Below are 11,668 nucleotides of genomic sequence, written 5' to 3'. Positions count from 1 at the left end.
TGGGTCTTCCTTACCTGTGGCAGTCCTCAGAGCCAGTTTCATCACAGCGCTTGATGTTTTTTTTTTTCTCAACTGCACTTGAAGAAATGTTAAATTCTTGGTGTTCTGTATTGACTGACCTTCATGTCTTAAAGTAATTATGGACTGTTTCTCCTTGCTTATTTAAGCTGTTCTTGCCATAATATGGACTTGGTCTTTTACCAAATAGGGCTATCTTCTGTATACCACCCCTACTTTGTCACAACTGATTGGTTCAAACGCATTAAGAAGGAAAGAAATTCCACAAATTAACTTCAATGATGCACACCTGCTAATTGAAAAGCATTCCAGGTGAAGCTGTTTGAGAGAATGCCAAGAGTGTGCAAAGCTGTCATCAAGGCAAAGGATGGCTACTTTGAAGGATCTAAAATATATTTTGATTTAACACTTTCTTTGGTTACTACATGATGTGTTATTTCATAGTTTGTCTTCACTATTATTCTACAATGCAGAAAACTGTAAAAATAAACTCTTGAATGAGTGTGTCAACTTTTGGTGTGTGAACATTTAATCAGAAGTAGGGGGTTATAATTTAATGGGTGTTTTTTTTGATGGACCAGTGGAATTAATGCCATTTTACTGGTTGAACAAGCAAGCTAGCCATGTGCAGGACTTATACATTTTCTTCTGGAAATTGTTTTGACTACAAACTAACCACAACTTAAATTGGCACTTCTGTAGTTCTATGAGGTGGAATAATGGAAACGCAGTGAACTAACAGCTTGAGGCAAAAGGCTAGAATATTAATTATTCCTAATTTGGCTTCCACATTTTGCTACTCAACCGATTCAGACTTAAGTGGAACCAGTTAAACATTTTTTAAAGTAACCCCCCCCCCCCCCCCCCCCCCCCCGAAAAGAAGGGTGAGGTTATCACTTTTTGGCTTTTGTGCAAGGCTAACCTCAAACAAAGGAGGCTTGGGGGAAAGTTAGCAGGACCAACCAGTTTCTCAAGCCCCATCATGAAAAGTCACCCAGTCATTGCTCTGTCATCACTCAATATATTGAAGAATTTCTTACAGGGCTGAGTTGTCATGTATGCTACAGTTTAAACAGCAGACACTAGTCTTGTAGTATAACTTACCTTCCAGTTGTGGAAACTGTAGTCCTCAATTCCACCAGTGTTTTTCAGAGAATTCCTTACCAATGTTCCACAAAGGCACTAGGCAGTATCCCTAAGCTAGTAATGGCCTACTAGTACCATAGAGGCTGAGGAACCGACAACGCTACATGTTCGAGATGTGCAGGCTGTTCTGTTCATTTGAATCACACACCATGCATCCTTTTTAAATATGGTAGCCACTTAACATTGGGTTAAAAGTTGCTGTATGATTCATCTGACGTCTGCATTGGGCCATGCAGCATTTACGGGGATATGGTCTCTGCAGAAGTCAGGGAATTCATACTTCTTGCACTTCGCCGAGCAATGAAGAGCTTTTGTTAAGGAAGTGAGTTTGTTTATACAGAACCTACCGTCAACCAACCATGTAAATGTGGAGCTATACGGAGCCCTCTGCATTGGTACAAAATTTGAGAGGCACAAGGCGATGCAGTATGGAGCTCAATTTGGCCTCTGCATGCCTCTGGAGGCTCCGCAATTGCGTCACACCATCCATACGGCGCCTCCGACCACGTTTTCGAATCAGGCTTAAATGGGCTTTTAGTTATATTGTTTCTCCCTTCAAAGAGCACATTTAGCCAGTCAATGGCAGTCCGCTTGTTTCACTGATGCTAGCAATACTGACCTGCACTATGGTGGTAAATTTGAACAGCATTAAATAAAACCACTATGTTGAACTTATTTTTTTTCATTCCTTGTCTTTTAGGGGTACAGTTGGTTTAGATTAGTGAAGAAATATCAGTTTTAGGGTTTCCCCCTAGATTGCAGTTTTGTAACTGCAGTCGACTGGTATTTGATGCAGAATAACTGCAGTGTTAAGATTCCTCGCGAAGGATGCTCCGGTGAATCCTACTGTTTTGAAATCAGCCACAACCCCTCTGAAATAGCTCGTATTCCTCAAAGTATGTACACAGTTTTAAAAAAGCCACCTTTTTCTCTATAGAATGTCTAGCACATCTAGTTAAATTTATTGTTACGACTTTACCCATGTATTTTTGGATTCCACCCCTCTAACTGTAATTTGTCTGATACACTATGGAGAAGGACTTGTAAGAAACAAGTGCATTTGTTTCCACATTTCCTCTCTTAGTTTCCGTCCCTCTGACGGTTTCAAAGAGAGGGGGTGATGTACAGTGCGTTCAGACCCTTTCACTTTTTCAACATTGTTACAGCCTTATTCTAAAATTGATTAAATTGTTTTTGCCCTCATCAATCGACACACTACACAAACATCTAAACCTGTTTTCACTTTGTCATTATGGGGTAGTTTTTGTGTGTGTGTGTGTGTTGCTGAGGATTTTTGTTTTATTTAATCCGTTTTAGAATAGAGCATCCAACGCGGAAGCCAGCCGCACCAATGTGTCGGAGGTGCACGGTGTTCCCTATCGACCTGGTCAGCGCGCACTGCGCCCGGCCTGCCACAGGAGTCACTAGTTCGCGATAAGACTAGGATATCCCTACCGGCCAAACCCTCCCTATGGACGTCGCCCCATGGACCTCCCGGGCACAGTCGGCTGGGACAGAGCCTGGGTTTGAACCCAGAGTCTCTGGTGGCACAGCTAGCGCCTTGCGCCACCCGGGAGGCCTACGACACTCTTTTTAACACCCTTCATCCACCTCCAACCTACCTCCCTGGAGCCAATTTCTTTATTTTACTCTCACGTGGAAACTCCACCCACTAACCTGTCACTAAGCTCTGCCCACTGAGCTTTCATGCAACAAATCAATTAATCCCAGACTACCTCTGGTGATGGTCATGAAGCTCTGATCACATTCAGATCTACACCACCTGTTTAAACATGTGGACAAGATCAGGACACATGTTAGCACAAGGTATAAAAGGGGCTTAAGAAAGAACTGCAGCATAGCTACTTCCCATGTCACATCACATTTGTCATGAAAAATATGTATAATGCTCTTTAATTACTCAAGGCACACATTCATCTAGCCTACAACTGATTATAGGATCTACAGGCTCAGGGAGACAGTGTAACATGGCAGACGCATCAACATGTTGAACGTGGCACACATTCATAAGGTCATGTTGCCATGGGAACATGTCATTTGGAATGGAATGTAAAACAAATTGGCTTCATTCATAGGCCTACATCTCATTTGCATGCCTACAACAGAGACTAAAACAGCAGGTGTTTTAAATGCATACCATCACAGACGACACATAACGTCATAAAATGTGCATATATTGCACATGTATGTGTATAAAAGCTATCTCTGAAATAGTCATATGACATTCAAAGCTATCCACCAAAATGACGATTTCGCATTCCAAACAATAAAAGTGCCTAGTTAGAACTGTAACATAGCCCTCTGTATGGGAGGACAGTCTTGCAGTTATCAGAGGTGCAATATATCCAACATGGCCAACAATACCTTAACTTTTAATGTGCTCCCTGTTGAAGACAAGCACTGTGCTCTTGCCAATATGCTTGCTTCCAAGGGAATAACGACTTCCACTGGTTTGAAGGGAATAGTCCAAGAGCCTCGGGATGAGATGGGTAGCAGCAGATTTGAGGTGGGGGTGTGGTCCGAGAGTCTCAGCTTTCATTGGTTGCAGTCTGGGGGAGTTGAGAGGGCGCTGGCCCGTTGAGCCTGTCCAGCTCATCCACCTGCGGGGAGGGCATGGTGCCCCCCCAGGCCGCCCCACCTCCGCCCCCCTCCCCTGGCACCGCAAGGTTGGGCACGCTCTTGCTGCGGACGCACTGGAAGTCAACGTGGCGGCTCTTCCCTTCCTCCTTCTCCCAGGACAGCTGAATGAAGGGCCGCTGCACGTAGTTGTAGATGACCTCTGACCTTCCTCCCGGACGCCGCTTCACTTTCTCCTTATAGGTTGGGTACCCTAGGACACAGATCAGTGGAAATCCATGTGTAATGTATATCAATTCATATTTTACTGGGGGTAGCTTGGGTAGAACAAGCCCGACTCACCCTCAATGCCTATCCGGATGTTCTTCAAACCTCTCTCCTTCAGCAGGGTTTTAGCAACGTCTCTGTTCTCGATGTACTTGAAGAAGCGGTAGAGTTTGGAGCTGTACAAAACTGGACAGAAGAGAGAGAAACATATTCATTCACTCAACACTGAAGTTGTTCCGACGCACAGTTAGGCGAGATGGTTAGCTAGCTACCTAAGGTTAACAGTTAATAAGCAATCACTCCTATGTACACTCTTGACAGAAACCCTAACACTGCTGCGTCAAAAACATGCTTCCAAAAATGAGGTGTCTCCTGTTGCGTAACCTTTTTAAATGTGACCAATTTTGAATTGACATGGATTTTGGAAGTTGGTAATTTTTCAGAGTACTTTAGGATGTGTGTATGTTGTGACTGATGCCTTACTTTGGGAATACTCCTCTCCCATGGGTGGAGGGTGTTCCTCATCCCAGTCCACAATGTCATCGTCGGCCAAAACCACGATGTGGCACTCCCTCTCCCCTCCCTGGGCACATGACACCATGGTAGGCACCACCAGCTCCTCCAGGAATCCCTCAAACTGCCTCCGTGCCCCATCGTTGGACAGCTCATGAAGCAGGGCACCTGGGAACAGAGACAGTCACTTGACCAACCTCACTATCATGATAATCAAGTGAAGGATGTGTCTTTGTTGAGACTGCAGGAGGTTTGAATGCTATGAAGTCATTTTGCAATCATTCTCAAACAAAATATTCACTCAAAACATTTAGTACCTCAACTTGTTCTTGTTAAGATTCATAGATGTGGGTATCCTTGTGACGTGTTGTGCTGTCATAAGAGTTGCTCATACTGGTAAAGATATATTTGTAATGGCTGCTGTACTGCATTTCCCATTCCTTTTGCCTGCCACTACCCCTACCTTGGGCAATCCCGTAATCTGGTCAGTTTACACATGGAGTACACATAATGGGTGGTTATACTCACTGAGGTCGCGACACTTGACTGTGCTGGCACTGAAGTTGATACAGAGGTAATCACAAGCCTCTCTCAGCTCCGACACTGATACGCCATCGGGACACCTCATAACACCCGTCTGATAAAAGTTCTAACGGAGAAATACACATTGGAATGAATGAACTGACTGTTTTTGGTACCTCTACAGCTGTGGCAATATCTGTCATTTCACTGAGATGAGAGACCGGCTTTAAAAATGCCAGCCCCATCACAAGTACTGGAAGAGAGCTTTTAAGTTTTGCACTTAAAAGGTCTCCAGAAGTTAGTTGAGTCGAGGCTATAAAGCATACACTGAGTATACAAAACTATAACAACACTTGTTCTTTCCATGACATAGACTGACCAGGTTGAATCCAGGTGAAAGCTATGATCCCTTATTGATGTCACTTGTTAAATCCACTTCAATCAGTTTAGATGAAGGGGAAGGGTTAAATGATGATTTTTAAGCCTTGAGAAAATTGAGACATGGGTTGTGTATGTGTGCCGTTCCTTTGAACAGGGTACGTAGTAGGTGCCAGGCGCACAGGTCTGTGTCAAGTACTGCAATGCTGCTGGGGTTTTCACGCTCAACAGTTTCCTGCAAAAGGTTGGGTTCCACTCAACATTAGGACAGTGTTCTTATATTCAAGTTGTGCCAACTTACCAGTATGACCTGAAAGATGCTGGCACTGATGCCCTCTGTCAGTTCATACTCGCCCTTCCCATTGGGCCTGGTGAAGTTGTGATGTCGCGCTGGGCCAAACATTCTGCAATGACAACTTGAAAAAATGTAACCCAAACCTTGATACCTTAACCAACTATGTTTTCTCTAAGTAACATTTTCATGTCTGTATGTACTGTACATTCATAAGTAAGTGAAATAAAAGACAGTTATTTAAGTTAATTTCCCACTGTACCTTCCTAGCATGGTGTTGGGGTGTGCAGTGAAGGTGGCGGGGTCCACCGCAAAATGGCTACCGTCCACAACCAGAGTGACCCTCCCACGGTGAACGGTACCCGGGTCCGTTCTTCCCTCTTTCAATCCGCTCATCTTTCGGCGTCTCTTTACCTCTAGCCGTCTCTCCCTCTACTGTGGGTGGACCTGGCCACTTGGGAGATCACTGTAGGATTGGCTGTTTTTAAGATCTGTAAAAAAAAAAATTACTGTGGAGGATGCCATTGTGAGCTGCTCTGAGGTCTGTTCCAAAATCAACAGGATTCTGATGATTTCATGAGAGAATATTGAATGGGCTGCAACGATATTAGCATGAAAATGCTTTAGAATCCAGACTGTCAAAATTCACCTGACTGTCAAAATTCCCCTTAAAAATAATGACAGTGGTAGTCATCACCCAAAAAACCTTATAAAATGTAATACATCGTTCACTAAATCTCTAGAGTTTAAACCAACATTAGATGAAGTTCTGTTGTACGAGAAACTAGCTATTCTACATTTAAATTGACTTTAGGCCTATTGACTGTATGTGATTTCAAGAATGAGTTAATCAAGGCTACATTACAGTAGCCTATTCACATGGCACTGCTGTTACAATGAGCAGCATACAGTGTCTTCAGAAAGTATTCATACCCCCTTGACTTATTCCACATTTTGTTGTGCTACAGCCTGAATTAAAAATGGATTATATTGATTTTTCTCTCTCACCATCTGCACACAATAACCCATAATGATGAAGTGAACATGTTTTTAAACATTTTAGAAAACCATTTTGAAAATAAATACAGAAATACAGAATACAGAAATATCTAATTTACATATAGTGCCTTGCGAAAGTATTCGGCCCCCTTGAACTTTGCAACCTTTTGCCACATTTCAGGCTTCAAACATAAAGATATAAAACTGTATTTTTTTGTGAAGAATCAACAACAACTGGGACACAATCATGAAGTGGAACGACATTTATTGGATATTTCAAACTTTTTTAACAAATCAAAAACTGAAAAATTGGGCGTGCAAAATTATTCAGCCCCCTTAAGTTAATACTTTGTAGCTCCACCTTTTGCTGCGATTACAGCTGTAAGTCGCTTGGGGTATGTCTCTATCAGTTTTGCACATCGAGAGACTGACATTTTTTCCCATTCCTCCTTGCAAAACAGCTCGAGCTCAGTGAGGTTGGATGGAGAGCATTTGTGAACAGCAGTTTTCAGTTCTTTCCACAGATTCTCGATTGGATTCAGGTCTGGACTTTGACTTGGCCATTCTAACACCTGGATATGTTTATTTTTGAACCATTAAATTGTAGATTTTGCTTTATGTTTTGGATCATTGTCTTGTTGGAAGACAAATCTCCATCCCAGTCTCAGGTCTTTTGCAGACTCCATCAGGTTTTCTTCCAGAATGGTCCTGTATTTGGCTCCATCCATCTTCCCATCAATTTTAACCATCTTCCCTGTCCCTGCTGAAGAAAAGCAGGCCCAAACCATGATGCTGCCACCACCATGTTTGACAGTGGGGATGGTGTGTTCAGGGTGATGAGCTGTGTTGCTTTTACACCAAACATAACGTTTTGCATTGTTGCCAAAAAGTTCAATTTTGGTTTCATCTGACCAGAGCACCTTCTTCCACATGTTTGGTGTGTCTCCCAGGTGGCTTGTGGCAAACTTTAAACGACACATTTTATGGATATCTTTAAGAAATGTCTTTCTTCTTGCCACTCTTCCATAAAGGCCAGATTTGTGCAATATACGACTGATTGTTGTCCTATGGACAGAGTCTCCCACCTCAGCTGTAGATCTCTGCAGTTCATCCAGAGTGATCATGGGCCTCTTGGCTGCATCTCTGATCAGTCTTCTCCTTGTATGAGCTGAAAGTTTAGAGGGACGGCCAGGCCTTGGTAGGTTTGCAGTGGTCTGATACTACTTCCATTTCAATATTAGCGCTTGCACAGTGCTCCTTGGGATGTTTAAAGCTTGGGAAATCTTTTTGTATCCAAATCCGGCTTTAAACTTCTTCACAACAGTATCTCGGACCTGCCTGGTGTGTTCCTTGTTCTTCATGATGCTCTCTGCGCTTTTAACGGACCTCTGAGACTATCACAGTGCAGGTGCATTTATACGGAGACTTGATTACATACAGGTGGATTGTATTTATAATCATTAGTCATTTAGGTCAACATTGGATCATTCAGAGATCCTTACTGAACTTCTGGAGAGAGTTTGCTGCACTGAAAGTAAAGGGGCTGAATAATTTTGCACTTCCAATTTTTCAGTTTTTGATTTGTTAAAAACGTTTGAAGTATCCAATAAATGTTGTTCCACTTCATGATTGTGTCCCACTTGTTGTTGATTCTTCACAAAAAAATACAGTTTTATATCTTTATGTTTGAAGCCTGAAATGTGGCAAAAGGTTGCAAAGTTCAAGGGGGCCGAATACTTTCGCAAGGCACTGTAAGTATTAACATCCCTGGGTCAATACTTTGTAGAAGCACCTTTGCCAGCGATTACAGCTGTGAGTCTTTCTGAGTAAGTCTGTATGTCTGGATTGTGCAACATTTGCCCATTATTGTTTACAAAATTCTCCAAGCACTGTGAAATTGGTTGTTGATCATTGCTAGACAACCATTTTCAGGTCTTGCCATAGATTTCCAAGTAGATTTAAGTCAAAACTGTAACTCGGCCACTCAGGAACATTCACTGTCTTCTTGGTAAGCAAATCCAGTGTAGATTTGGCCTTGTGTTTTAGGTTATTTTCCTGCTGAAAAATGAATTAATCTCCCAGTGTCTGGTGGAATGCAGACTGGTTTTGCTCTAGGATTTTGCCTGTGCTTAGCTCCATTCCATACATTTTTTTTATTCTGAAAAACTCCCCAGTCCTTAACGATAACAAGCATACCCATTACATGATGCAGCCACCACTATGCTTGAAAATATGGACATTCTGTAATTCATTCTGTAAATTAGGTTATTATTGTGGAGTAGCTAAAATGTTGTTGATCAATCCTCAGTTTTGTCAAATCAATGCCATTCAGCTCTGTAACTGTTTTTAAAGTCACCGTTGGCCTCATGGTGAAATCCCGGAGCAATTTCCTTACTCTAAATCAAATAAAATTATATTGGTCACACACGCGTTTAGCAGATGATATTGCGGGTGTAGCGAAATGCTTGTACGGGTGTAGTGAAATGCTCTACGGCAACTGAGTTAGGAAGGACTCCTGTATTTTTGTAGTTACTGGGTGTTTTGATACACCATCCAAAGTGTAATTAATGACTATCCCTTTGAGCATGGTGAAGTTAATGGCTGCTCCCCCCCATCTACCAATAGGTGCCCTTCTTTGCAATTCATTGGAAAACCGCCCCGGTCATCTGTGTTTGAAATTCACAATTATCTATATGTGTAATTTACAGAGATGAAGTAGTCATTCAAAAATCATGTCAACCACTATTATTGCACACAGAGTGAATCCATGCAACTTATTGTGACTTGTTAAGCACATTTTTTACTGCTGAACATATTTAGGCTTACCATAACAAAGGGGTTGAATACTTACTGACTTAAGACATGTCAGCTTTAATTTTTTTTATTTTGTAAACATTTTGAAAACATAATTCCACTTTGACATTATGGGGTATTGTGTGTAGGGCAGTGACCCCAAAATATACATTTAATCCATTTGAGGTTCAGGCTGTAACACAATTTTTTTAAGTCATAGGGTATGAATACTTTTTGAAGGCACTGTAAAAACGGAACATGCCTGTTACAATTATGAAACATATTTCGTGAACAGCATAAATATTGAGTTTGTCCCGGCTCCTTTACCAACCAGAACCAACTTGTACATTCCTGTTCAGCTAGACAAGTCTACATTACTGTCCTCTGACTCATCAAAGGAGTCTAGCTGTCTAAAATAGAATTGAAAGTTAAATAGCCTAGACTCTCATAAAATAATTATTTGTTTAATAATTACCATAAATGTATATGTCATATCAAATGTGTTACCATAGAATTACGAATTAGAATACTAGAACATAAACATAAACATATGGTGGTATAAAAGGTCAGCCATTTTGGTAAGGGAGTTGGTCAACCATGGTCAGCCATTCCTGTGATAAGATAGTGTAAAGAAGATTGTCTGCACTGTATGTTTGTTAGCTAGCTAGCCTAACAGTTTTAGAGGAATGATTCCATAAATTTGCTAAATAACTGCCAACATTCCATTCAAGCAATGCAGTCAATCCATTGCCATACACTGGCTGAAATCCGCCGAAATGTATGGTCAGTTTACATATATTTTAGAGGCTATTTATACAGAAAATGTGTACCAAAAAAATTGTTTATAATTTATATGACAATATTTTACGTTGACAATAATATTACACAATTTCTGATGTCTGCCTTACTTTTATTTTCCTGCATAAGTAAAATCAGGAAATTAATAACCTATGACTATTGCCATTCATTGCAACTAGACTGGGTTGGATTTCTCCCTGACCACAATGGCTGCCATTTTTGGACCATTCTGGAACGTTTAGGGTTTATGACAAGCCCGCTCTAGTAATTAAATAGGATATCTATGTGTGTTACAATCTACAGTATCGCCGGAGACCTAGAACGTAGTGTGGAACCTTTATTGTGAGAACACCATGTGACTTTTACATTGAAGTCTTGTAATACAGTCGCATTGTCCCTGGTCATCATTCATAAATAGGTCTACATTAATCGATAGGCACATAATTGTCCTGAAGGAATGCCCTAATTCAGATAACTAGTTTAAAAACGGTCAGTCAGCTATCTTTCTGCTTTCGTCTCTTCGTCCAGCCATTCGTTAGTCAAATCATTGATACATTAGCTTCGTTGCTTACTCTGAGAAAATACAAATATTGCATAGTCACTTGGACTACCGCGACAAGTTGCTACATGTTGCATATACTACTGTACCTAAAATATAAAAACTTACGCCAGTTTCATGCCCTCGGTGCTCCGGTCGGTTCAATATTTCAAATGTGCCATGGTGCCACCTCATGTGGTTTCAAGTAATTTGAAAAACCTTCGCCATGACTCAAATATGCTCCATTTAGGTTCTTTCCTTGTACTGTACAAACTGAACCAATGATGGCCAGAATACTGCGCCTGTCATAAGGGGAAGTCTTCTAGCCTCAGCTGCGCAAGAACCTGAATGCGGCACTGAACGTGTTTGTCAATACATTTGTATCAATATTGCCATAGGTTCATATCAATGTATTTGAGTTTATATATTTTTTCCTAATTCAGGAATAAACAAATTATAAACAATTGAATAACCTCAGTGTAACAACAAAGTATAGTGCCTCTACCCTTTCAAATTTATACATACGAATTTTGGATAACTGCTTGGATAAACACATTGTTAAATGATAAATAGCATGTATCAACTATATATTATAGTTGTTACTCATGTAAAATATACAAAATCCTAGAGATGGAGCTGCCCAGAGATTTCACCTTAGTGTCATCATTAAGCCAACAGTCTGGCAGGTTGCTAACATGTTGCCCAGGGGGTCTTGAACTGTCTAAAACTCTTTTCAATCCATCTTCTATTAAATCCTTGCAAGAGCTCTGTTGGTCTGGCTATAAATTGTAAGTTTAACATGCTCA

The 11,668-nt window shown here is 41.2% G+C and overlaps 1 protein-coding gene across 1 annotated transcript; it reads right to left on the bottom strand.

The window, feature by feature from the left end:
* Window positions 1–3,062: 3,062 nt before the first annotated feature.
* LOC110532192 (BTB/POZ domain-containing protein KCTD20) lies at window positions 3,063–11,212 on the bottom strand. Its single transcript, XM_021615878.3, has 7 exons — window positions 10,992–11,212; window positions 5,997–6,225; window positions 5,744–5,846; window positions 5,071–5,191; window positions 4,513–4,710; window positions 4,105–4,215; window positions 3,063–4,015 (listed from the first exon to the last, which is right to left on the bottom strand). Exons 2-7 carry the CDS (start codon window positions 6,128–6,130, stop codon window positions 3,714–3,716), a joined length of 969 nt encoding a protein of 322 aa, XP_021471553.1. The 5' UTR covers window positions 6,131–6,225; window positions 10,992–11,212; the 3' UTR covers window positions 3,063–3,713.
* Window positions 11,213–11,668: the final 456 nt, after the last annotated feature.

The sequence above is a fragment of the Oncorhynchus mykiss genome, chromosome 9 (genome assembly GCF_057628025.1).
Source record: "Oncorhynchus mykiss isolate SJ-2025 chromosome 9, ASM5762802v1, whole genome shotgun sequence".
Lineage (NCBI taxonomy): Eukaryota > Metazoa > Chordata > Actinopteri > Salmoniformes > Salmonidae > Oncorhynchus > Oncorhynchus mykiss.
Note: the sequence above shows the minus strand (reverse complement) of the source record. Positions and strands in the feature narration are given on the sequence as shown.

Bases quoted from the DNA above. Each gene is read 5' to 3' on its own strand.
- LOC110532192 (XM_021615878.3), bottom strand. From the start codon at position 6,130: ATGAGCGGATTGAAAGAGGGAAGAACGGACCCGGGTACCGTTCACCGT. The intron at 5,192-5,743 runs GTAAGTTGGCAC...TTTCTCCGTTAG, and splicing joins GCATCTTTCAGGTCATACTG to AACTTTTATCAGACGGGTGT. The intron at 4,016-4,104 runs GTGAGTCGGGCT...TCTGTGTCCTAG, and splicing joins CATCCGGATAGGCATTGAGG to GGTACCCAACCTATAAGGAG.